Source organism: Tachyglossus aculeatus, chromosome 22 (assembly GCF_015852505.1).
Source record: "Tachyglossus aculeatus isolate mTacAcu1 chromosome 22, mTacAcu1.pri, whole genome shotgun sequence".
Classification (NCBI taxonomy): Eukaryota; Metazoa; Chordata; class Mammalia; order Monotremata; family Tachyglossidae; genus Tachyglossus; species Tachyglossus aculeatus.
Genome location: NC_052087.1, coordinates 10,635,383 through 10,663,193, shown reverse-complemented (window position 1 = coordinate 10,663,193; position 27,811 = coordinate 10,635,383). Strand labels below are relative to the sequence as shown.

The 27,811-nt window shown below is 49.1% G+C and overlaps 1 protein-coding gene across 1 annotated transcript; it reads left to right on the top strand.

The window, feature by feature from the left end:
* The first annotated feature begins 16,455 nt into the window (after window positions 1-16,455).
* On the top strand, window positions 16,456-17,864 carry RASSF10 (Ras association domain family member 10). The gene has a single exon (XM_038764787.1). The coding sequence runs from the start codon at window positions 16,461-16,463 to the stop codon at window positions 17,838-17,840; it is 1,380 nt and encodes a 459-aa protein (XP_038620715.1). The 5' UTR covers window positions 16,456-16,460; the 3' UTR covers window positions 17,841-17,864.
* Window positions 17,865-27,811: the final 9,947 nt, after the last annotated feature.

Here is a 27,811-nt window from a genome sequence, read left to right as displayed (position 1 = left end):
CTGCTAAATAAATGTTATTTACCCAGAAACTGGTACTGAGGGTGAACACTATATCGTTGCCTTGTAAAGTCTCTGGTCGGTGGAAGATGTTGCACTGTGGTTCTGAATTGTGGGGAGAAGCGGCATTTGGTTGGTTGGTTTGGGTGGCTATTCTTGGCCAAGAACAATAACGCCTCAGTCTTCGGATGACTAGGTAAGCAGACTCCCTGGGAATTGGGTTAGCTGCCGGACCATTTCCGATCCCCCACCCCCCACTTCTCCTGTGGCTTTGGGCCAGGGCTAAGAGATCAAGTGCATGAGAAAGCACCTCCCTTCCCCCAGGAATGGCAGGGAAAGAGGACAGGGCCCAGCACCAAGAGAGTGTACTAAAACAGGGGAAAAAAAGAAGAGGGTTTGCTTTTGGTTCTTCTCCATAGGAGGAGGCAGGAGGAAACTTCTCTCTCTCTCTCTCTCTCGCTCTCTCTCTTTCTGTGTGTGCTTCTCCATACCCACTCGTAAGATACCTCTCTCTTCCTTGGCCTTTTTTTTTCTTATGGCTTTTGTTAAAGCGTTTACTATGTGCTTTACTAAGAATACTCTGAGTATTTTAAGTACTGTGCTAAGCACTGGCGTAGATACAAGCTAAGGGCCTGAAGGAGGGTCGGGGCTGCCATCGCCGCTATCGCTGCGGGCCGGGGCTGGGGAGCAGCGCCAGGCCAGAACTCCCTCCATCAGATTCTTCGGATGAAACCTTGGGATTACATTGGTAATCGTCATCAGCCTGTGTGGCTAAAGAGCAATTTTGTGACCTTCCTTGGCCCGACTGGAACGAGAAAGCCGAGACATGCGGTCAAAGGAACGTTCGCCACTTCACCGACGATGGTGGATTCCGACAAAATTAAAAAATTCCAGATATTGGCTCACAAATGGTAGGATGAACAAGGAGCCTATTCACCTCTTCACTCTCTGAATGACCTCAGTGCCCTTCATTAGGTAGGGCTTGGGAAGTCTCAGTCCCCGTTACCCAAAGCCCATTTCAAGTCCACCTGCTCTGTCGTTAGGTTAGAGTTTGCCCAGTTTGACCCGCGTGGCCCTCCCTTGGGATTCTGCAGTGGCGTTGTCAAGGGGTAGCTTGGCTCGGGGCACTAGGCAGTGCAGATCTGGGTCAAGTGAACCTACCAAAACCAATATTTTCCTCGAATTACTGAGATTTTACATTTTAAATACAATTCTCTCAATGCCTAAAATTAATCTTTCGTCGTGTTAGCCTCTGAAAAAATCCTTCACTCTACTGGCCCACTAATGGACTATTCATTTTGTTAATGATGTGCCTTATAGCTATAATTCTATTTGTTCTGATGATTTTGATTTCACCTGTCTACATGCTTTGTATTGTTGTCTGTTTCCCCATTCTAGACTGTGAGCCCATTGTAGGGTCGGGACCGGCTCTATATGTTGCTGACTTGTACTTCCCAAGCGCTTAGTACAGTGCTCTGCACACAGTAAGCGCTCAATAAATATGATTGAATGAATTAATGAATAATAATGATGTTACTTGATAAGAACTTACTATGTGCCAAGCACTCTTCTAAGCTCTGGGGTAGATACAACGTAATCAGGTTGTCCCACATGGGGCTCACAGTCTTGAGAAGCAGTGTGACTCAGTAGAAAGAGCATGGGCTTGGGAGCCAGAGGACATGGGTTCTAATCCCAGCTCTGCCACTTGTCCACTGTGTGACTTTGGGCCCTGTGCCTCAGTGACCTCATCTATAAAATGGGGATTAAGACTGTGAGCCCCACACGGGACAACCTTATCACCTTGTATCCCCCCTCCCAGCGCTTAGAACAGTGCTTTGCACATAGTAAGCGCTTAACAAATGTCATTATTATTATTACTATTAATCCCCATTTTACAGATGAGGTCACTGAGGCACAGAGAACTTAAGTGACTTGCCCAATGTCACACAGCTGACAAGTGGTGGAGCTGAGATTAGAACCCATGACATCTGACTCCCAAACCTGGGCCCTTTCCACTAAGTCACACTGCTTCTTCCTGCCCCCTCCCCACCCACAATCCCTGGCCATGTATATGTATATATGTTTGTACGTATTTATTACTCTATTCATTTATTAATTTATTTTATTTGTACATATTTATTCTATTTATTTTATTTTGTTAATATGTTTTATTTTGTTGTCTGTCTCCCCCTTCTAGACTGTGAGCCCACTGTTGGGTAGGGACCGTCTCTATATGTTGCCAACTTGTACTTCCCAAGCACTTAGTACAGTGCTCGGCACACAGTAAGCGCTCAATAAATACGATTGAATGAATGAATGAATGGCCAGCTTTTTCCATTGGTTCCCCTTGGGGCCCCCAGCCTGCCAAAGGTGGGACATAGTCCCTGCCCGACATGGAGCTCACAGTCCTACAGATGAGGTAACTGAGGCCCAGAAAAGTTAAGTGATTTGCCCAAGGTCACCCAACAGACAAGTGGCAGAGCTGGAATTAGGACTCGGGTCCTTCGGACTCCCAGTCCCATGGTCTATCCACTAGGCCATGTTGCTTCAAAGTATCAAATTTTGGTGATCAGCTACGGTTGTCTTTAGCCGGGAGCAATACAGTAGGCTCTATCATGATCCTAAATCACCTGGTCAGGTGTCTTTTCAGCATACAAAGAAAGAAAAAGGCCCCCAGAGATCAACTTGACCATCTCCTGCCTCTGGACAAGGCCAGGCCAAAGTCCTGGGGTTTCCCCAGCCCCCCACCCTCTCCCCCGACTCTGAACCTCCATCCCACATTTCTTCATCTCTAAATGGGAACTGCCTGTTTGTTTAGAGGCTCAGAGTGAGAGAGGGCCCACGGTGGAAGGGTGGAGCTTAGGTCCTGGAGGAGGGAGAGGGAAGAAGATGAATGAAGCCAAGAAGGGAGATAAAAGACAAGGTAAAAAAAAAAGCCTTTTAAAATGTCTGTGGTGCAGAGCAAAGGACTATAAAAGCCTGAGCTATTGAAGTGCTTTTCTTATCCAAACACAAGTTTGGTGGGCTGTCTCAATTCAGGAATGGGCCATTTCATGAAATCACTGAGATTTCTAGGCCCTAGACTGTGAGCTTGTTATGGGCAGGGAATGTATCTGTTTATTGTTGTATTGTACTCCCCCAAGCGCTTAGTACAGTGCTCTGCATACAGTGAGTACTAAATAATACGATGGAATGAACTGGGCCAAACAAACTAAACAACTCCCATTTGGAGATAGGCATTAACTGTGACGGAACTGGTTTGAACTGGCCAGAAGCTAAGGAACTGGGCTGGGAGACAGACTTCCTGGGTCCCTTTCTCTCCTCTTGTCTTTCTCTTGGACTTCACTTTCCCCCCTAGTCTCCAGTTGTTACTCTTCAAAGCTCACAGATGGCCTTTGGTGATTAAGAGTGAAATCATTTTTGTCAACTTCTTTGAGATCCAGGGATGAAAGGGCCCCTAACGTCTTAACCTGCAGATGGAGCCTGGGTTATAAAAGGGAAAGATCCATAAACTTTCTCCAGCCATAAAAGTTGACACGGTGAAACCGACTTCATTTGCTTTGTCAGAGCAAGAAAGCGTCTTGAAACAAAGTTGGACCATTCATCTCTTGCACAGGCACTACAATAACTTGAACCTTTAAACACATCCCAGGTGGGAAATGGGCGGGCCAGAGTATAGATGGAGTCTCTAAATCCTGAGTCACCCGAAGTTATAATTATATCATCACCAGGGTTGAACAAAACAATCTGAGACACGCTCCTGGCTTTTCCCTGGGGACTAGAGCTTGGGTTGGGTCACAGGGATGGAGAAGGGTTTGGGGCGTTTTACACTTTCCTCTGCCAGGGAGGGAGGGAATAATATAATAATGATGGTATTTAAGTGCTTACTATGGGTCAAGTACTGTTCTAAGCGCGGGGGCAGATACAGGATAATCAAGTGGGCCACAGTCCCTGTCCCACGTGGAGCGCACAGTTTCAATTCCCATTTTACAGATGAGGTCACTGATGCACTGAGAAGTCAATGACTTGCCCAAGGTCATCCAGCACGCAAGTGGTGGAGCTGATATAAGAACCCAGGTACTTCTCCCAGGCCCGTGCTCTACCTAAACCATTCATTCATTAATTTGTACTTCCCAAGCGCTTAGTACAGTGCTCTGCACATAGTAAGCGCTCAATAAATACGATTGATGATGATGATTCAATCATTGTGAGCCCCTTGGGAGGCTAGGGACCGTTGCCTAATTCTGACTTGGGTAATCTTTCCCAGTGCTTGGTACAGTGCTCTGCACACAGCTACTAATACTGCCAGCCCTTTCACATACCTGCACGCTAAGTCACATTACCGGTAGCCTCATATTCAAACATGAAAGACAACTATTTCTCTCTTTGTGTTTGTGAGAGTGTGTGTGTGTGTGCGCAAGCATAAATATTTCTTTTCAATTGCACCTAGAAGAAATTCCTGAGCACATTTGGCACTCAGCAAATGCTGTTGACTGATGTTTTCTTTGCGGTTCTTTGAACGTTTTCCAAGTTGGCTCCGTCCTACTTCAACTACAGAGCCCGGAATGGATGCAGAATCAATCAATCATTCAGTGAGCTCGTGCTTAATTAATAGCTTTAGTGAAATATGTTCCAAATTTCTAAGGCATGTTGTAGAGTACTTTAAGTGCATGGGTGGTGCAGAAGTGCTGAGGGGGCAGTCAGGTGAGAAGGATTTAAGCAGGGGAGATAGAGATGAATCGGGAAAAGGTTCCTTGAGGAGAGGTGGGATCCATCGCAGAAGAACTATTGATGCCAAACAATGGCCAAGTTCCCTGCATCTCAGGAAGCTGAGAGAAGGCAGCATAGAGTACTGAATAGGGCTTGGGCCTGGGAATCAGAAGGTCATGGGTTCTAATCCTACCTTCACTACTTGTCTGTTATGTGGCCTTGGGTAAATCACTTCACTTCTATGGGCCTCAGATACCACATCTGTAAAAATGGGATTGAGACTGTGAGCCCCATGTGGGACAGGCACTGTGATCAACTCAATTTGCTTATATCCACCCCAGTACTTAGTACCGTGAGCTCACATGGGACAACCTGATCACACTGTAACCTCCCCAGTGCTTAGAACAGTGCTTTGCACATAGTAGGTGCTTAATAAATGCCATCATTATTATTATTACAGTGCCTGGCACATAGTAAGCACTTGACAAATACCACAATTATTCTTATTGCACCAAGCGACCTTTGGTGTTCTGGTATAACAGGCTGAGCTATCTACTCTATTTTATGTGCAATATGTGTATATGTTTAGATGTGTTTATGTGAGATGTGTATTATCTAGAGATAATACAGAAACAAACAACATTTTCCTTAGTCACTGCTTTCTTTTTTTTTAAATGGTATTTATTAATCAATCAATCAATCATATTTATTGAGCGCTTACTGTGTGCAGAGCACTGTACTAGGCACTTGGGAAATACAAGTTGGTAACATATAGAGACAGTCCCTACCCAACAGTGGGCTCACAGTCTAGAAGGGGGAGACAGAGAATAAAACCAAACATACTAACAAAATAAAATAAATAGAATAGATATGTACAAGTAAAATAAATAAATAAATAGAGTAATAAATACGTACAAACATATATACATATATACAGGTGCTGTGGGGAAGGGAAGGAGGTAAGATGGGGGTGATGGAGAGGGGGACGAGGGGGAGAGGAAGGAAGGGGATCAGTCTGGGAAGGCCTCCTGGAGGAGGTGAGCTCTCAGTAGGGCCTTGAAGGAAGGAAGAGAGCTAACTTGGCGGATGGGCAGAGGGAGGGCATTCCAGGGGGATGACGTGGGCCAGGGGTCGATGGCGGGACAGGCGAGAATGAGGTACGGTGAGGAGATTAGCAGCAGAGGAGCAGAGGGTGTGGAGTGGGCTGTAGAAGGAGAGAAGGGAGGTGAGGTAGGAGGGGGCGAGGTGATGGACAGCCTTGAAGCCCAGGGTGAGGAGTTTCTGCCTGATGCACAGATTGATTGGTAGCCATTGGAGATTTTTGAGGAGGGGAGTAACATGCCCAGAGCATTTCTGGACAAAGACAATCCGGGCAGCAGCATGAAGTATGGATTGAAGTGGGGAGAGACAAGAGGATGGGAGAGCAGAGAGAAGGCTGATACAGTAGTCCAGACGGGATAGGATGAGAGCTTGAACGAGCAGGGTAGCGGTTTGGATGGAGAGGAAAGGGCGGATCTTGGCAATGTTGCGGAGCTGAGACTGGCAGGTTTTGGTGACAGCTTGGATGTGAGGGGTGAATGAGAGAGCGGAGTCGAGGATGACACCAAGGTTGCGGGCTCGTGAGACGGGAAGGATGGTAGTGCCGTCAACAGAGATGGGAAAGTCAGGGAGAAGACAGTGTTTGGGAGGGAAGACAAGGAGTTCAGTCTTAAATGCTTACTGTATGCTGGGCACTGTACTTAGCACTGGGGTAGATACAAAATAATCAGATTGGACACAGTCCATGTCCCACATGGGGCTCACAGTCTTAATCCCCATTTTACAGATAAGGGAATTGAGATACAGAGAAGTGAAGTGACTTGTCAATGTCATACAGCAGACAAGTAGCAGAGTCAGGATTAGAACCCAGGTCTTTCTGATTACTAGGTCACACTGCATTTCAGTTATTCATTCAATCTTATTTAGCACTTTCTATGTGCAGAGCACTGTACTAAGTGCTTGGGAAGGTACAATATAACTAAATGGTGTTATTCCCTGCCCACAGTGAGTTTACAGTGTAAAGGCCGGGAGACAGACATGAATACAAATAAATAAAATTACAGATATGGACATAAGTGCTGTGGGGCTGGGTAGGGGGAAGAGCAAAGGGAGCAATTCAGGGCGACATCAAAGGGAATGGGAGATGGGGAAAGGAGAAGCTTAGTCTGGGAAGGCCTTTTGGAGGAGATGTGACTTCAATAAGGATATGAAGTGGGGGGAGAGTAATTGCCTGTCGGATTTGAGGAGGGAAAGTGTTCCAGGCCAGAGGCAGGACGTGAGCTAGGGGTCCGTGGCAAGACAGGCGAGGTGGAGGCACAATGAGAAGCTTAACCCCAGAGGAGCAAAGTGTGTGGATTTCTCAATGTAGGTTCAAATGCAAGGAATGATTTCTGTGTTTTGGATGATGGCAGAATAATTTATCCTGATGGTAATGATAAATACTACTTGCCATCTTCAGATGTGCACTGTTGTTGTCTATTTATTATTCAGTGCTGGTGGTATCCTTAATAATAATAGTGGGATTTGCTAAGTGCTCACTATGGGCCAAACACTGTATTAAGAGCTGGGGCAGGTTCAAGATAATCAGGTTGGACACTTTAGCCTCCATCCCACGTGGGGCTCACTGTCTAAGAGTGGGGGCGGGGGGACACGGGCATCGAATCCCCAATTTAATGCTGAGGAAACTGAGGACCAGCAAAATTAAGTGACAAGGCAGGCATATTGTACTGTCCCAAGCACGCAGTACAGTGCTTTGCACACAGTCAGCGCTCAATAAATACAGTTGAATTAATGAATGAATGAACGAACGGAAGTTGCGGAACTGGGATTAGAACCCAGGACTTCTGACTCCTGACCCTGTTCTCTTTCTCCAAGGCCACTCTGCTTCTTTCATGACACCGTGTCTGCTCTGGTTATACTGCATCTACCCCAGCTCTTAGCACTGTGCTTGGCCCAGAGTAAGTGCTTGACAAGTACCACACATCATTATTATTAGTAGTAGTAGCATTTGTATTATTAGTAGTAATGATAGTAGCACCCTCCTGCTCTCACCCCTGAGAAAATGGGACATGTGGACGCATGACGGAGAAAGTAAAGAGGGACGTGTGAAATATTTAAGGATTTGCAATGTCTTCGAATAGATCAATTCTTCATGATGGACAAGAATTTTTTGTGTCTTTCACAGCCTTTCCTTGGAGATGATGCATGCCTACATTTATCCAAAATGTCCCTCCAGCTTTTAGGCCTGGCTCTTGTTATTGTTTGTCTGCAAATCTGGCAGGGCTTTATCATCATCAGCAGGAACATGTCTACTAATTCTGTTGTAGTGTACTCTCCCAAGCGCTTAGGAGAGTGCTCTGGATACAATTAAGCGCTCAATAAATATCACTGAACAGCATAACCCAGATCAGAGAGCACAGAAGAAGCAGCATGGCCTAGTGGATAGAGCACAGGCCTGAGAGTCTGAAGGACCTGAGTTCTAATCCAGAGTTCACCACTTGTCTACTGTGTGACCTTGGGGAAATTACTTCACTTCCCTAAGCCTCAGTTACCTCATCTGAAAATGGGGATTAAGACTGTGAGCCCCACGTCGGACAGGGACTGCGTCCAATGCCATTTGCTTGTATCCATCACAGCACTTAGTACAGTGCGTGGCACGTAGTAAGCACTAAACAAATACCACAATTATTATTATTAGGAGACCTGGGCTTTAATCCTCGCTGTGTGACTGTGGGTAACTCGTTCAACTGCTCTGTGCCTCAGTTTCCCCAGATTCAAGAGGGAGATCGGATCCCCATTTTCCTTCTCCCTTGGTCTCTGAAAGGGACAGTGTCTGGTCTCCCCCAGGCTTGGCACATAGTAAGCGCTTAACAAATCCTGTGATTATTTTTGTTATTCTCATTATTATCACTGCCTGTTTATGTTAACTGCTTACCACACACGTTGTAGGATAACAAGTCCCACAAATCCAGAAGCTTACAATTAAATGGGAGATTACGGGCACACCTCTGGGAGCATTAGCCAAAAATTCAAATTCCAGAGGGAATAAGTGGAAGAGTACAAATAACAGAAGTAGACACGTCGGAATTACGGAGATATTTATTTGCTCCGGGGTTGCAGGAGGGAACAGAGGGAACCGGGTTGGGGAGATTTACAGCTATAGGCACCTGCAGCGGAAACAATGGTCAATAGATGTCTATTGTGTTTACGCTTTACACATCCAAGTGCTCTTAACCTAGAGAGCCCTATAATAATGATAATTATGATATCCGTTAAGCACTTACTATGTGCCAGGGACTGTTCTAAGCTCTGGGGTAGGTACAAGATAATCAGGTTGGACACGGTTCCTGTCCCATACGGTGCTCATAGTCATCATCATCATCAATCGTATTTATTGAGTGCTTATTGTGTGCAGAGCACTGTACTAAGCGCTTGGGAAGTACAAGTTGGCAACATATAGAGACAGTCCCTACCCAACAGTGGGCTCACAGTCTAAAAGGGGGAGACAGAGAACAAAACCAAACATACTAACAAAATAAAATTAATAGAATAGATATGTACAAGTAAAATAAATAAATAAATAGAGTAATAAATATGTACAAACATATATACATATATACAGGTGCTGTGGGGAAGGGAAGGAGGTAAGATGGGGGGATGGAGAGGGGGATGAGGGGGAGAGGAAGGAAGGGGCTCGGTCTGTAGTCTTAGTCTCAGTCTTAATCTGATAGTCTTAATCCCCATTTTATAGAGGAGGGAACGGAGGTCCAGAGAAGTGAAGTAACCTGCCCAAGGTCACACAGAAGACAAGTGTTGGAGACAGGATTAGAACCCATGACCTTCTGGTTCCCAGACTTCTGCTCAGTCCACTAGGCCATGCTGCTTCTCAGAGTCACCGGAACAGCAATTCCTGAACAATCACTTCTGAAAAACAACACTCTAAGAGTTGAACAGCAGGAACATTGCAGCAGTAAAATGTAATAGGTTAGTTCTTCTTCAGCGCTTAGCAATGACAGGATTAACTGTTGTGGACACCTTAAGGAAATATCCCCAACACAGTACTCAATCCCCTCTAGCCTGTGAGCTCATTGTGGGCAGAGAATGTGTCTGTTTATTGTTGTATTGTACTCTCCCAAATGCTTAGTACAGAGCTCTGCACACAGTAAGCGCTCAATAAATATGAAAGTCAGAAGGAACTGACTCCATCACTTGTCTATTGTGTGACCTTGGGCAAATCACGTCACTTCTGTGGGCCTGTTACCTCATCTGTAAAATGGAAATTAAAGCTGTGAGTCCCACAGGGGACATGGGCGGTGTTCAACCTGATTAGCTTGTATCTGCCCCGACACCTAGTACAGTGCCTAGCACATAGTAAGCGCTTAATAAACACCATTAAAATAAAATAAAAACCTTTTTTTACAGCAAGCAAGGACAGCCTAAATCTCAATGAATACTATTTACTGAGCACTTGCCATGTGCCAAAACACTTGGGAGAACACAAATACAACAGAGCTGGCATACATGTTCCCTGCCTACAAAAAGGTCACAGTCTAGATGAGAAGAATTGTTCAGAGAAGTTGTCCTGCCAAGTTTTCCTGACATGTATTTATAAAGAGTGTTGCAGTTAATAATAATAACAGTAATGATAATATTGGTATTTGTTACGTGCTTACTATGTGCCAAGCACTGTTCTAAGTGCTGGGGTAGATACAAGTTAATCAAGTTAAACACAGTCCCTATTTCACATGGGGCTCACACTCTTAATCCCCATTTTATACAGATGAGGTGACTGAGGCCTGGAGAAGTGAAATGATTTGCCCCAGATCACCCAGCTGACAAGTGGCGGAGCAGGGATTAGAACCCAGATCCTTCTGAATCCCAGGCCCGTGTGCTATCGTAGTACCACTCATTCATTCATTCACTCATTGATTCATTCATTCAATCATTCAGTCATCTTTATTGAGTGCTTACTGCATGCAGAGCACTGTACTAAGTGCTTGGGAGAGGACAATACAGCTGAATTAGCAGGCACTTTCCCTGCCGATAATGATCTTAAGTGCCAACTCCCACCCTATCTTGAAATGTAGCATTTCTTTATTCCCCTCAAAAATCAAGTTGTGCTGTGTGTCTATGTGTGTGTGTGCATGTGTAAGACATGGTTTATTCATTCATTCAATCGTATTTATATTTATATTTATTTATATAAATCTATATCTATAAATAAATACATTTATTTATTTATAAATAAATCGTATTTATTGAGCACTGTGTGCAGAGCACTGTACTAAGCACTTGGAAAGTACAATATGGCAACAAATAGAGACAGTCCGTACCCAACTAGGTTTAGTGGATAAAGCATGGGCTTGAAAGTCAGAAGGTCTTAGATTCTAATCCCAGCTCCACCACTTGTCTGCTGTGTGACCTTGGGTAAGTCACTTCACTTCTCTGGGCCTCAGTTACCTGTAAAATGGGGATTGAGACTGTGAACCCTACGTGAGACAGAGACTGTGTCCAACCCGATTCGTTTGTATCTACCATAGCACTTAGTTCAGTGCCTGGCACATAGTAAGCACTTAACAAATACCATTATTATTATTATTATTACACACTGGCCAGGAAAAGAGACAAAGAACCGGACTCGAATCCTGCTGATGTGGCCTTAGAAAAATAAACTCACCTTCACATTTCTCAGGACTCAACCTACTCAACTGAAAAAAGAAGAGCAGCATTCTGCTTGCATACAATTGCAGTGATACAAGTCTAGGCCGCATACTGTATCTCAGCTAGAGAACAGCTAACAGAAGATGATTTGGTCTAGCTGCCCGGGAGAGAGAAATCATTTGTATAGACTGACAAAGAAAGGCCAAACTTGGGGTGACTGCTGCTCTGTTTTGAAAAAGCTGGAAAATGGTTTCTACTGTGGTAACGGAGAAAGTGCCTCATTCACATAGTCATTAATAGTATCGTCTTTCATTAATTTACTCAACGGATACATGAAAATAAGTCCAACAAAACACCCTATTGATACGGCCTCCAGTGATGATGTCACTGACCATTAAAATTCAATCCCGCTGTTTTTGGTTCTCTCCTCTGGCTGGCACTTTATCAGGACCAAGAATAAGCATGCGAACAGTGTCTGGCACATAGTAAGCACTTAACAAATGCCATCATTATTAAATACCTTGGGAAGTGTCTTTTGGGATACATTGAGTGTGTGACATTGCTCTCTCAGATTCTCACCGTGAAACACTGTAGGGCACCCCCCGCTCCCCTATTCTTTTTAGATGGTATTTGTGAAGCACTTACTATGTGTCAGACACTGTACTAAGTGCTGAGGTAGATACGAGATGAACAAGTTGGACGCAGTCCATGTCACACCTGGGGCTCACAGTCTAAATCTCCATTTTACAGATAAGGGAACTGAGGCCCAAGGATGTTGAGTGACTTGCCCAAGGTCACGCAGCTGACAATTGGCAGAGCTGGGATTAGACTCCCAGGGCTGTACTCTTTCAATCAATTGTATTTATTGAGCGCTTACTGTGTGCACAGCACTGTACTAAGCGCTTGGGAAGTACAAGTTGGCAACATATAGAGACAGTCCCTACCCAACAGTGGGCTCACAGTCTAAAAGGGGGAGACAGAGAACAAAACCAAACATACTAACAAAATAAAATAAATAGAATAGATATGTACAGGTAAAATAAATACATAGAGTAATAAATATGTACAAACATATACACATATATATAGGTGCTGTGCTGCTTCTCCCTTGTAACCTAGTAATACTATTCCCTGCTCGCAATGAGTTTACAGTCTAGAGGGAGAGACAGACCTCGGTGCTAAACCCAATTAGAGCTGGAGGAAGGGCAGAGATAAACAGTGTGGCCTAATGGAAAGAGCAAGGGCCTAGGAGTCGGTGGTCCTGGGTTCTAATCCCAAATCTGCCCCTTGCCTGCTGTGTGACCTTGGGCCAGTCACTTCACTTCTGTGGGCCTCAGTGACCTCATCTGGAAAATGGGGATTAAGACTGTGAGCCCCGTGGGGAAGAAGGACTATAACCAACCTCTACCCCAGAGTTTAGAACAGTGGGTGATGCAAAGCAAACCCTTAACATATACCATCATCATCATCACACTATCTCCCTGTAAAATGGGGTCCCCTGAGTGGGTTTGCTGTACCTGGAGGACTCCCTGCTGGGCAGCCCCTAATAATTATAATAATAATAGGGGGATTTTTTTATAATGGCATTTATTAAGCACCTACTATGTGCAAAGCACTGTCCTAAGCTCTGGATTTGTTAAGCGCTTACTATGTGCCAGCCACTGAACTAAGGGCTGGGGTAGATACAAGCAAATCGGGTTAGACACAGTCCCTGTCCCACGTGGGGCTCACATTCTCAATCCCATTTTCCAGATGAGGTCACTGAGGCCCAGCAAAGTGACTTGCCCAAGGTCGCCCAGCAGCAGACAAGTGGCGGAGCTGGGATTAGAACCCGTGACCTTCTGACTTTCCAGGCCCGCGCTCTAGCCATTAGGCCACACGGCACCTCCTGGTCGGGTCTGGGCAGGAGCTGATTCATGGCCTTCAGAACCAGCTGCCCAGGTGTGCACGGCCCTCGGCAATTAGGACGTGAATTCGAGGAGCAACTCCTCGTTCGGGTGTTCCACTCTGGCCGCGGACGGTGAGAGGAACGGGGAAACTCATATTTCGCAGGGCGGGAGGCCTGCTCCTCTCCACTGCCCTCTGCCTCAGTGTTCGCATCTGCAAAGGGGGTTGTTCCGCTCATTCCGAGGAATGACTAACACTTCAGGCGTGGGGAACTCCCCGAGGCTCCACCCTGCACTGAGGGTGGCCTAGTGGCTAGAGCCTGTTCCCCGTGTCTCCTGTCTCGTGTCTCTTGAGAAGCAGCGTGGCTCAGTAGAAAGAGCCCGGGTTTTGGAGTCAGAGGTCATGAGTTCAAATCCCGGCTCCTCCAACTGTCAGCTGTGTGACTTAGGGCAAGTCACTTCACTTCTCTGGGCCTCAGTTCCCTCATCTGTAAAATGGGGATTAAAACTGTGAGCCCCCCGTGGGACAACCTGATTACCTTGTAACCTCCCCAGCGCTTAGAACAGTGCTTTGCACATAGTAAGCGCTTAACAAATACCATCATCATCATCATCATTATTATTATTGTCCTGTCCACGGTGCTGGGAGACTCAGATCCCAGAGCCTGGGAGGAGGGGTCCTGGCTCCCCAGAGATCCCCAGGGCACCACTTTTCAGCTGTGTGACTTTGGGCAAGTCACTTCACTTCTCTGGGCCTCAGTTCCCTCATCTGTAAAATGGGGATTAAGACTGTGAGCCCCCGTGGGACAACCTGATCACATTGTAACCTCCCCAGCGCTTAGACCAGTGCTTTGCACATAGTAAGCACTTAACAAATGCCATCATTATTATTTTTATTATTATTATTCTGTCCACAGTGCTGGGAGACTCGGATCCCAGAGCCTGAGGGGAGGGGTCCTGGCTCCCCAGAGACCCCCCAGGGCACCACTTGTCAGCTGTGTGACTTTGGGCCAGTCACTTCACTTCTCTGGACCTCAGTTCCCTCATCATCATCAATCGTATTTATTGAGCGCTTACTATGTGCAGAGCACTGTACTAAGCGCTTGGGAAGTACAAACTGGCAACACATAGAGACGGTCCCTACCCAACAGTGGGCTTCTGATCTGAGAAGCAGCGTGGCTCAGTGGAAAGAGCCTGGGCTTTGGAGTCAGAGGTCATGGGTTCGAATCCCGACTCTGCCACATGTCTGCTGTGTGACCTTGGGCAAGTCACTTAACTTCTCTGAGCCTCAGTGACCTCATCTGTAAAACGGGGATTAAGACTGTGAGCCCCACGTGGGACAACTTGATCAACTTGTATCCCCCCCGGCGCTTAGAACAGTGCTCTGCACATAGTAAGCGCTTAACAAATGCCATCATTATTATTATTATTATTATTATCTGGAAAATGGGAATTAAGACTGTGAGCCCCCCGTGGGACAACCTGATCACCTTGTAACCTCCCCAGCGCTTAGAACGGTGCTTTGCACATAGTAAGCGCTTAATAAATGCCATTATTATTATTATTATTATTGTCTCCCCTCCCTCCGCCCCTTCTCTTTCCCTCCTTCGGGCCTCCCTGTGGCTCAGGGAGGGTCCTGGGCGGAGCGGGGGGCCGGCCAGGAGCGTGTCCACCATCCCGGGAGGAAAGTAGGCAGAGCAGGAGGAGGAGGGAAGGGGGAGGAGGGGAGGAGGGGAGGAGCCGGGCGAGGAGGAGCAAAACCCGGCGGGCTGGGGAAGCGCGGGCCACAGCAGCTCCTGCCCTGGCCCGTAGCCCAGCTCGGCCCTCCTGCACCCAGATCCAGGAGAACCGAACCGAACCGGACCCGCAGCAAGCCGGGCCTTCTCTTCCTTGAGGCCACCCAAGGCCAGCCGGGCCAGCCCCAGACCTCGGGAGCTTGGGCTGACGTTTGTGCGCCAGTTCTTGAGCGCCTAGGAGGAGAGGGACTCCTCCGGACCTCCTCCAGGACTCCCTCCAGGACTGCCTCTGGGCGGGCCTCCCCCCGGATCAACCTCGGGGCCTCCCTCCGAGCCCCTCCGGACTTCCCTCCTGACCTCCGGACCAACCTCGGGGCCACTCCGGACTTGTCTCCTGGCCTGACTCCGGATTTTTCTCCAGGCCTCCCCCTGGACTTCTTACCGGGCCTCCAGGCCATCCTCCGGATCGCCCTCGGGGCCACTGCGGACTTCTCTCCTGAGCTCCAATCCTCCCTCCGGACCTCCCTCGGGGCTTCTCTCCTGACCTCCAGACCTCCCTCTGGTCTTCTTTCCGGACCTTCGGGCCATCCTGCGGACTTCTCTCCTGACCTCGGGGCCTCCCTCCGGACTTCTCTCCGGGCCACTCCGGACTTCATTCATTCAGTCAGTCGTATTTATTGAGCACTTACTGTGTGCAGAGCACTGGACTTCTCTCCTGGCCTCCGGGCCTCCTGGCCTCCCTTCGGACCAACCTCGGGGCCACTCCGGACTTCTCCCCTGGCCTCCAGGCCTCCCTCCGGACTTCTTTCCGGGCCTCCAGGCCATCCTCCAGATCTCCCTCGGGTCTACTCCAGACTTCTCTCCAGACCTCCACGCCTCCCTCCAGATCTCCGTCGGGACCACTGCGGACTTCTCACCTGAACTCCAGGCCTCCCTCGGGACCACTGTGGACTTCCCTCCTGGCCTCCAGGCCTCCCTCAGGGCCACTGCGGACTTCCCTCCTGAACTCCAGTTCTCCCTCCAGGCCTCCCTTGGAGCCACTGCGGACTTCTCTCCTGAACTCCAGTTCTCCCTCCGGACCTCCCTCGGTGTTTCCCTCCAGACTTCTCTCCTGACCTCCACGCCTCCCTCTGGACTTCTTTCCTGGCCTCTGGGCCATCCTTCGGGTCTCCACTCCGTACTCCTCTCCTGACCTCCAGGCCACTCCGGACTTCTCTCTGGGCCTCAATCCAAGCAACTGCAGACTTCTCTCCTGACCTCCGGGCCTCCCTCCGGATCTCCCTTGGGGCCACGTCGGACTCCTCTCCTGGCCTCCATCCGGCCCTCCCTCCGGGCCTCCGGTCCAGGGTGGGCCCTGCGCCCTGGGGGGACGGCGGCCCCCGCGGTGCCCTCTGCCCCTCCGGAGGGCCAGGGCTCGGGGGGCTCAGAAGGCATGGAGCCGGACTCGAGGCGCATCTCAGTGTGGATCTGCCAGGAGGAGAAGCTCATCTCCGGCCTGTCCCGGCGGACCACCTGCTCGGACGTGGTCCGGGCGCTGCTGGAGGACGGCGGGGCCTCCGGAGCAAGGAAGGCGGGAGGGGGGCTGCTGGGGGGACCCCCAAACAGCTACTGCATCGTGGAGAAGTGGCGGGGCTTTGAGCGCATCCTGCCGGGCCCGACACGGCTGCTGCGCCTGTGGGCTGCGTGGGGCGATGAGCGCGGGAACGTGCGCTTCGTCCTTGTGCGAAGCGACGCCTCCCTCCCACACGCCGGCCCGCGCAGCGCCCAGGCCAAGGTGGTGCCCAGCAAGGACGGACCGGGACCCCCGGGGACCCCGGCGGCCCCGGCTCCCCGGCCCGGCCTGGCCCTGAGCCAGGAGCGGCAGCGCAGAGTGGTGCGCAAGGCCTTCCGCAAGCTGGCCCGCATCAACCGGCGACGGCGACGGCAGGGACGGGACGGGGACCGCACCCCAGCCCCGTCTCCCTGCTCTTCGTCCTCCTGCACCTCGTCGTCGTCCTCCTCCTCGGGCGGCTCGACGGCCCGCGGGCCAGGGGCGGCGGCGTCCTCGGGGGCGGCGGGCGAGCGCATGGAGACCCTGGTCCACCTCGTGTTGTCCCAGGACCACACTCTCCGCCAACAGGTCCAGCGCCTGCGGGAGCTGGACCGCGACATCGACCGCTACGAGGCCCGCGTCCACCGGGACCGCGTGCGGCGTCACGGCGCCAACTACGTGCAGGACACCTACCTGGACGGTACGGGCGTCGAGGCCGAGGCGGAGGCAGAGCCCGGGGCCGAGGGCCCGGGGGCGGCCGAGCTGCAGAGGCTGCAGGAGCGGAGGGCCGAGCAGGAGGAGCTGTTGGAGCGCCTCGCCGCCGACCTCCAGGACGAGCTCAACCGGCGGTGGATGCAGCGTCGGGAGGCCGGTGCCCCTGTCCGGGCCGGCGGGGACCCCTTCGAGGACCAGCTGCTCCTGGAACAGGACCGGCTGCAGACGCAGCTGAGCGCCAGCCTCTACATCGGCCTGCGGCTCAACACCGACCTACAGGCCGTGCGCGCCCAACTGGACAGCAGCCGACGCCGCCGGGACGCCAAGGAGCGGGAACTGCGCGACCTGATGGACGCCCTCCACGCCCTCGACCCGGGAGACGAGCCCGGACCCGAGCCCTGGCCCCAACAGGCGTCGGAGCAGGCGTCAGAGCAGGCGTCAGAGCAGGCCTCGGAGCAGGCCCCGGCCAAGGAAGGTGACCGCGAGGATGAGGACTCGGATACTGGGCTGAGCTCCATGCACAGCCAGGACTCGGACTCGGTTACGGTCAGCGAGTCCCTCGTCTAGGGCGCGGGGCTGGGGCTGGGCCCGGGCCAGGGGGCGGTGGGCGCCCGGCTGCGGGGAGAGAGACCAAGGGGGCTGGGGCTTGAGGGGGAGGCGGGGGGGATCCCCTCTCCATCCACACCCCCTGCCTTCCAGGGTGGTCCTCAGGACTGCTCTGTTGGAAAAAACACAAACGCACACACACAAAAACTTGGATCTACCAGTCCGAACCCCTTTATGCTCTTTCTCATTCGCTCTCTTTTTATCTCTCTCTCTTTTTCTCTCTCTGTTCTCTGCCTCTTTCTGTTTTTATCTCTCTCCCTTTATTTCTCTCTCCTCTTTCTCTTTCTCTTTTTATCTTTCTCTCTTACCTTTCTCTTTCTCTCCTTTTTCTCTCTCTATATCTTTCTCTTTCCCTTTCTATCTGTTTCTCTCTCTCTTCATCTCTCTCTTTCTATTTCTCTTTTTATCTCTCTTGTTCCCTTTCTCTTTCATTCTCTCTATCTTTCCCTTTCTCTTTTTCTCTCTTTGTAGCTCTTCTTTGTAGCTCTTTTTCTCTTTTTTATCTCTTTCTCCCTCCCTTTCTCTTTCCCTTTCTCTTTTTCTCTTTCCCTCTTTTCATCTCTTTCTCTCCCTTTCCCTTTCTTTTTCTTTCTCTTTCCCTTTCTTTCTCTCTCCCTTTTCTCTCTCTCTTCCTCTTTCTCTTTCTCTCTCCCTTTCTCTTTATCTCTTTTCTCTCCTTCTCTATTTTCCCTCCTTCTCCTTCTCTATTTTCCCTCTCTCTTTTTCTCTCTCTCTTTCTCTCCCCCATCTCTTCCCCACTCCGGGGCCAGTCTTAGGTAACTGCTGGACGAAGTCTGTGCCACTTTTAAGAAGTCAGGAATCAACATCCACTTGGAAGGAGAGGAAATTCCTGAAGTTTTAATGGTGGCGCCAAACTTGTTAAAACCAGCCAACGCAGTCACATCTGGGCTGTCAAAGGCCGACCCTTCCTTTGAGGATGGCTCAGGGGTGCACAGCCCCGTGGGCTTGGGAATTCCCAGGTTCCCATCCTGGATTCCCCCTCCCCCAATCCCGGCTCATCCTCTGGGGATGAGGCTTTTGTGGTGGTGGGGGGGGGGGGGGTGTCTCTTGGCCCACAGTTTTGCCCTGGGACAGGTGCTTCTAAAATTCCACTCTTCTTGCCATAGAGAAGTATTTGGCTGCTTCTCGAGGGAAACGAACGTTCTTCAACTTGCAGGATTCCACGTGCCCAGAATTCAGCCCTGCCCTTAGTGGTTGGAAGGAGGCAACTATGTTCTCATTTGCACGCATTCCATACATCTGAGCAGTAACGAAATTGTCCGGAACTGGACCGTTTGTCTCCGCTGACCAGTTTCCGGAGGCTGGATCAGAGACTGCAAGTATCTGGTATGTGCCCCAAGCTAAATGAACTCTGGCAGAGTCATCGAACAGGATCGGCTCGGAGATTTTGCTCCATCATTTTTTTCATCAGGTGACTGGTTAGCCCCCAGGTGATTTCCACCATAAAAGGGGCCCGGGTATGGCTGTGACTTTTTTCCCTGTCCAGCTGTGACTTTTTTTCTTTTTTTAAAAGCATAGCAGCTTCTCTGAAGCCGGCCACGGCCGTGTGGCCTAAATGTAAACTTTTCAGTTCTTTCAATAAAAAAATTATCAGCCATAGATTATTTTTCTGCATATTTCCAATGAACCGGAGTAACTGTTTTCCCTCTGTAACTTATCACTTCCTGAAGAATGTCTGATATAATCTAGCTTTGAGGCATTGACAATAGTGTGTGTGTGTGTGTGTGTGTGTGTGTGTGTGTGTGTACGCACAAACTTGTCTGTGCTTAGGGTTACTGTAACCACTTGGATATTAAGACATTGGTTCTTTCTTTTATGGTGTTTGCTAAGCGCTTATTCTGTGTGGGGCACTGTACTAAGCACTGGGGTAGTTATAAGCTAATCAGGTTGGACACAGTCCATGTCTCACATGGGGCTCAGGGTCTTAATCCCCATTTTACAAATGAGGTCATTGAGGCACAGAGATGTTAAGTGACTTGCCCAAGGCCATACAGAAGACAAGGGTCCGTAGGAGCTGCAGTTAGAACCTAAGCTATTCTCACTCCCAGGCCTGTGTTCTAACCACCCATGTTGGCTCCCTGGTTGGAAATGCTGTATTTGAAGATGCCTTCTGAAATCTGGTTTTTTAAAAGGGGTGAGTTCCGATCCTAACGAGAAATGGCTTTTGAGCACCGCGGACCAAGGAGCCCATCTGTACCAAAATGAACACAGGATCTTCCAAGTTGTTTTCTTTTTCCATATTTGCACTCGGGCTCCCGTTTTCAGATACTCAGCGAAAAGGTGGAGAATCAAGCGGCTGTCTTAATGAATGTTTTTTCCCCCAAAGTGCGGTTGTGTAATTATGGCTGTATCGTTTTAGCCTGACCCAGGCAAAGACTACATTTGCGTTTTCTTCAGCACCCTTGAAGATGTAAAAGGTGCATCTGCAATTTGATCTCACACCGGCACCCGAAATCGTAATGATAGCTTTGACTTTAAAGCAAAATGCAAAAAAAAACCCCACCTCTTATTACAGTTTGGCAAATGATTTTTTCCCACCTAAGATTCCGACAGTGGAAGAGCGGGACCCTGCCACTTTTCCTTTTGCTCAGTGGGAGGAGAAAGTGTAGGGAATGGCTGTTTTTCTTTCGAGCTGTTATTTTAACCTTTGCAGGCATGAAGAACTGCTGATTTAGCAACCAAGCCCTCTTTGGCCAGCTTGATACCAACGAGTGACATCAGAGCGACAAACCTGGTCGGGGGAAGAGGCGTGAGCGCGGAGGGAGTGGAGAAGGTATGCTGTCTCTACCCTTAATCAATTCCTCAATCGACGGTATTTTTTGAGTGCTTAGTGTTCAGAGCGCTGGAGGGTGCAGTGTGGCAGAGTTAATCATTAATAGTTATGGTATTTGTTAAGGGCTTACTATGTGTCAAGCACTGTTCTAAGCACTGGGGTGGATACCAGGTGATCGGGTTGGACACATGAGGCTCACAGTCTTCATCCCCATTTTACAGAGGAGGGAACTGAGGCACATTGAAGTGAAGTGAGTTGCCCAAGATCACATGGCAGACAAGTGGTGGGGCTGGGATTAGAACCCACAACCTCGGACTTCCCGTTCCCTGACAAGCACTTTACAGCCTCTCACCCGGGAATCACCCCTGACTTCTCCATGCTCCCTCATCTCTCGGCTCCCCCATCCCTCCCCTCCTCAGCCCCGTGAGCTACTGGAGTTCTAGCGATTCAGCAGTTGTCCCTCCCTGAACTCGGGCATTTCCTTAGCAGATTTTGTCCACCGGCATTGAAATGCTTCAGCTTGAAAAGGTCTGACAACCTTAAGCAAGTCACTTAACTTCTCTGTGCTTCAGTTACCTCATCTTTAAAATGGGAATTAAGACTGTGAGCCCCACATGGGACAACCTGATCACCTTGTAACCTCCCCAGCACTTAGAACAGTGCTTTGCACATAGTAAGTGCTTAATAAATGTCATCATTATTATTGTTATTATTATTGTTATTAACAAAGGTGGTAGATACAATAAGCCATCTAGTAGGGGTGACAGACATATAAATCAATTAGAAGGAGGGGAAGCAGTAGGGTATAAGGATATGTGCATAAGTGCTGTGGGCATTGGGTCAGTATTAAAGTGCCTAGGGGGACAGACCCAAGAGGACAGTTGATTCAGGAGGGAGGAGAAACAGGGTAAGGAGATGAAGGGAATCAGAGGAGGCTTCCTGGAGGAGATGTGGTTTTAGCAGGGCTTTGAAGGTGGGGAGAGTGGTAGTCTGCCAGATACAAAGTGGGAGGGAGGGTAATGATAATAATTATGGTATTTCTTAAGCGCTAACTGTGTGCCAGGCACTGTACTAAGTGCTGGGGGCGGGGGGATACAAGCAAATCGGGTTGGATCCAGTCCTTGTCCCACATGGGGCTCACAGTCTTAATCCCCATTCCACTGACGAGGTAACTGAAGCCCAGAGAAGTGACTTGCCCAAGGTCACACAACAGACAAGTGGAGGAACCGGGATTAGAACCCATGACCTTCTGGTTCCCAGGCCTATGCTCCGTGCGCTATACCATGCTGCTTCTCACCAGGATGCGAACAAGGGGTCAGTGGCGAGAGAAGAGAGTGAGGCACAGACTCTTTTCAGGAATGAATTAGCCTTAGGATGTGTCTGTCCCCTGCTGGAATGAAAATTGATACTAGGAATCTTCAGGGTTTTTTTAAATGGTATTTGTTAAGCGCTTACTAAGTGCCAGACACTGTTCTAAGTGCTAGAATAGATACAAAGTAATCAGGTGAGACACAGTCCCTGTCCCACCTGGGGCTCATGGTCTTAATCCGATTTTACAGATGAGATAACTGAGGCCCAGAGAAGTGAAATGACTTGCCCAGGGTCACAGAGCAGACAAGTGGGAGCTGGGATTAGTTTGTATTGTACTCTCCCAAGTGTTTAGTGCAGTGTTCTGCACGTAATAAGTGCTCAGTAAATACCATTAGTTGATTCTTCTGGACTTTCCGCCTGAGGCTCTGCACCCTTTTCTAGCCCTTGTTTGTGGGGAGGCCCAAGGAAGGGAGAAAGGAATGAGGAAGGCGTGAAGTGGCGTTGCCTGCCAGGTGCTTTGTCTGAATCAAGCACCCGGAGTGTAATTCCTAAGATTTCTCGTTTAAGATGAGCCTTTGTTGATCGGTGCTAAAAATGGCTCTCCCAACTGCCACCCCCTCCCCCCAGCTTGATTTTGGAGCAATATAGTATGCTAGGTATTACCTGCCAACAGTAGCAAACATTTTTTGCTTCCATACTCCCAGACAGCGCACCACTTCATCCGGCTTATTAAACGGAGCTGAGGTTGCAGCACTGTCCTGAATCGAGTTCTCGTTCAGAGAGCAATATAGAAGGTGCAGTTCTCCGGTGTTCCCTGTCGACACAAGGCCAGGCAGGCCCTGGGCACCCAGAGAGAGAGGGAGGTGAGGGTAATTACCGTAATGTCCTGGCTGCTATCTGAAACCCACAAAAAGAAAAACACCCCTCTTGGCTGGTTTCTCTGGAAACCTCAGTTGTGTGCACGTCTCACTGCCAGGTTGCCCACCGGGTGACCCGGATTGTGGCGTGGCGACATAGCCTGACTTTCTGAAGGGGATTTGGGCCGGGAACCCAGGACGTCCGAGGTTTCCAGGAGCCGAGCGCTTTATCCTGAGAGTCGAAAAGAGTGAGCCCCTTGCTGAACTAGAATTCATTACGGTCTCTCTGTTCACCCACTCAGGAAGCAGTAGGCCGTTAAGGACCCAGTTTAAATGTAACCCAGCCAAAACATGGGCGGCGGAGGTCTGGCTGTCTTCCACAAAGGCTGATGGGCAAAAAACTGACCAAGAGTAGACCACGTTGCAGCCTGGAAGGCCTTGCCTGCCTCTTTAAGACTCCTGGGCTAGGCTTACCTTCACCTTGACCTAGATTCAGAAATCACGACAGCCCCAAGGAATAATCTCCCTGAGAATCCCTCATGCTGGCAAGACTTTGATGCGTGCGCTGAACTTTTTACCTGTCTGAATCAGGCTTAGGGAATCTTTTTGAGCGGCGTGGTGTCTGGGTATTAATTCTGGAGAAGTATTCGGGTGTCATTCGACAACAAAACAAGGAGGAAGCAGTGTGGCCTAGTGGATAGAGCACAGGCCTGGGAGTTAGGGAGGTTCTAATCCTGATTCCGCCACTTGTCTGCTGGGTGACCTTGGCCAAGTCACTTCACTTCTCTGTACCTCAGTTCCCTCATCTGTAGAATGGGGATGTAGATTGAGACCTGTGTGGGACATGGACTGTGTCCAACCTGATTAGCTTGTGTCTACCCCAGCGATTAGTACAGTGCCTGGCACATAGTGTTTAACAAATGCCATTTAAAAAAGGAAAAAAAAGGAAAGATACAATATAAAGATTTCATTGTGGGCAGGGAATGTGTCTGTTCTACTGTCATATGGCACTCTCCCAAAGCCACCCCACCTCAGGATCACACCTGGAGAGTACTCTATCAGCCAAGGCTATGGGAAGAGAGTCAAGCAGAGGCCTTCCCATTCCTTTCCTAGCTTGGGCAGTGGCTAGCTAGTGGAAAGCAATCTGCTACAGGTCAAAACTCACCTGTGCCAGACAGCAGCCGCATGGGAGAGAGTCAAGGGCGGAGACTGAAGTCTACTGTGCGGTGGTAAACCACTTCTGTGTTTTTACCAAGAAAATTCTAGAGATAGGCTACCAGAACAATTGAAGATGGGGTGGGGCGTTCTGGGGGAGATGTGTCCATGGAGTCGCTATGGATCAGAAATGACTCGAGAGCATAAGACAAGACTCTCCCAAGTGCTCTGCACACAGTAACTGCTCAAAATGTCTGATTGACTGACTGTGACTACATTCATTCAATTGTATTTTTTGAGTGCTTACTGTGTGCAGAGCACTTGGGTGAGTATACTACGATAGGCAGATTGAGAGGGCATCTGTGCCCTAGTGAGAATGTTTGGCATGGAGCCCCCTCCTCGTGAAGTTCTCCAGAGCCGCTGTCGCCAGGGGCATCACCAGACACATCACGTTCCTTCCTCCTCTCCCTCCACCCCACAAAAGATTTGACGCAGTGAGAGGGCAAGATTACTCTCCTTGCCGAACTCACTTCCCCGCAGCCTGCCGAGCCCCAGTGAGCTCAGACGAAGCAGATGGCCCTAGCCTGAGTCTTGAACTCGCACCCTGGACCATATTGGAACGTTTCCGCCCTGCTGTCCCATCCCTGGTACAGAAGATCCCACCATGCAAAGGCAGGGACCCACATTTCTGGGTTCAGGGCAGAAGGAATGATGATAATAATAATCATGGTATTTGTTAAGTGCTTACCAGGTACTAAGTGAAGCATCATGGCTTAGAGGATAGAGCATGGGCCTAGGAGTCGAAGTTAATGGGTTCTAATTCCGGCTCCACCGTTTGTCTGCTGCGTGACCTTGGACTTCACTTCTCTGGGCCTCAGTTACCTCATCTGGAAAATGGGGATTAAGACTGCAAGCCCGGTGTGGGACAGGGACTGTGTCCAACCCGATTTGCTTGTATTCCCCCTCCCCAGCACTTCGTGGGGTGCCTAGCACAGAGTAAACACTTAACAAATACCACAGTAATAATAATAATAATTATTATTATTATTATTAGGAAAGATATTCAGGTTCGACACAGTCCCTGTCCCTCATGGGGCTCACAGTCTAGGAGGAGCAGATTAAAGATGAGGAAACTGAGCCACAGAGCAGTTAAGTGACTTGCCCAAGGTCACACAGCAGAAAAGTGGCAGAGCCGGGTTTAGAACCCAAGTCCTCTGACTCCCAGGGCCAAACGTTTTCCACTAGATTATGCTAAGGAAAGCAAAAAGCAGCAGAACTGAGTCAGAAGACCTGGGTTCTCTCCTGGGCTCTGCCACTTTCCCTCCTGTGTGACCTTGGTCCAGTGTTTTCACTTTTCTGGACTTCAGATTCCTCACCTGTTCGAAGGGGATTCGATATCTGCTGTCCCTCCCCTTTAGGCTGGGAGCCCCGTGTGGAACGGGGGCTGTGTCCAAATCTAATTAATCCTGTTTCTATCCCAGTGCTTGTCCCATATTAACTGCCTCACAAGTACCAAAATTATTATTGTTGCTAAGGAAAGCAGTCAGACGTGCCCTTTCCCCATCCTCCCAGGTCATTTTTATCTGTGGGAATAGTCTGAAGCTGAGAATGGCATTTTAGGGGTATTTGTTAAGCACTTACTGTATTCATTCACTAATTCAATCATATTTACTGAACACTTACTGTATGAAGAGGACCGTACTAAGCACCTGGGAGAGTACAATACAACACTAAACAGACACATCACTGCCCACAAGGAGCTTACAGTATAGATGGGGGTGGGGGGGAGACAGACATTAATATAAATAAATAAATTACTGATATGGATGTAAGTGCTGTGGGGCTGGGATGGGGGAAGAACAAAGAGAGCAAGTCAAGGCGATGCAGAAGGGAGTGGGGGAAGAGAAAAGGAGGCCTCCTGGAGTAAATGTGCCTTCAATAAGGCTTTCAAGAGTGGGGGAGTCATTGTCTGTCGGATTTGAGGAGGGAGGGCATTCCAGGCCAGAGGAAGGACGTGGGTGAGGGGTTGGTGGCGAGATAGGCAAGATTGAAGCACAGTGAGAAGGTTAGCATTAGAGGAGCGAAGTTTGCTGGCTGGGTTGTAGTAGGAGAGTAGCAAGGTGAAGTGGGAGGTAGCACGGTGATGGAGTGCTTTAGTGCCAGTGGTGAGGAGTTTTTGTTTGATATGGAGGTGGATGGAGTGTTTTGAGGAGTGGGGTGACATGTTCTGAACGTTTTTTGTAGAAGAATGATCCGGGCAGCAGAGTGAAGTATGGACTAGAGTGAGGAGAGGCAGGAGGCTGAGGGGTCAGCAAGGAGGCTGATGCAGTAATCGAGGCTGAGTAGGATGAGTGATCGTATTAAAATGGTAGCAGTTTGGAAGGAGAGGAAAGGGCAGATTTTAGCAATGTTGTGAAGATGGGACCGACAGGAATTAGTGATGGACTGAATATGTGGGTTGAATGTGAGAGAGGAGTCAAGAATAACGCCAAGGTTGAGGGCTTGTGAGACGGGAAGGATGGTGGTGCCGTCTACAGTGATGAGAGAGTCAGGAAGGAGAGCGTTTGGAGCTGTTTCAGACATGTTAAATTTGAGGTGGCTGGAGAACATCCAAATAGAGATGTCTTGAAGGCAAGAGGAAATGCAAAGCTGCAGAGAGAGAGAGAAATCAGGGCTGGAGATGTAGATTTGAGTGTGACCTGCATAGAGGTGGTAGTTGAAGCCATGGGAGCGAATGAGTTCTCCAAGGGAGTGGGTGTAGATGGAGAATAGAATGGAACCCAGAACTGAACCTTGAGAGAGACCCTCCCACAGTTAGGGGGTGGGAGGTAAAGGAGGAGCCCGTGAAGGAGACTGAGAATGAATGGCCAGAGAGCTAAGAGGAGAACCAGGAGAGAACAGAGTCAGTGATGCCAAGGCTGGATAAGGAAAAGGAGGTGGTCCACAGTGTCAAAGGCAGATGAAAGGTCAAGGAGGATTAGGATAGAGTAGAAACCGTTGGATTTGGCATGAAGGAGATCATAGGTGACCTTTGAGAGAGTGGTTTCTGTGGAGTGAAGTGGACAGAAACCAGATTGGAGGGGGGCAAGGAGAGAATTGGAGGGGAGGAATTTGAGACACTGGGTGTAGACAAGTCGCTCGAGGAGTTTGGAGAGGAATGGTAGGAGGAAGATGGCTGATGCCAGGCACTGTACAAGCACTGGGGTAGAAAGAAGGTAATCAGTTTGGACACAGTCCCTGTCCCACGTGGGACTCACATTCTTAATCCCCATTTTACAAATGAGGTAACCAAGGCACAGAGAAGTAAAGTGACTTGCCCAAGGCCAAGCAGCAGACAAGGTACAGAGCTGGATTAGAACCCAGGTCCTTCTGACTCTCAATCCCGTGCTCTATCTCCCCCTTCTAGACTGTGAGCCCACTGTTGGGTAGGGACTGTCTCCATATGTTGCCACCTTGTACTTTCCAAGCGCTTAGTACAGTGCTCTGCACAAAGTAAGCACTCAATAAATACAATTGATTGATTGATTGATAATGCTTCTCTGTGAGAGACTGGGGCAAGAATCCTCTCTTTCTCTGTAGACTCCTAGCCTTTACCATCTCAGCACCACTTGAAAAGACAAATAGTCTCTGAATCCTGGCTTGGCTAAGCAGCTGATACATGGGGAAGGAAAGTTGAATTGTTTTTCAGGACTAATGATCAGGTGCTGCCTTATCCCTCTACCTTGCCCCCGGTTAGGAAACATTGTTGATCACTGAGATCAGCACTGGGGATTTTTCTCATTATCTGCCTGTGATAAAGCAAATTTTCAGAATTC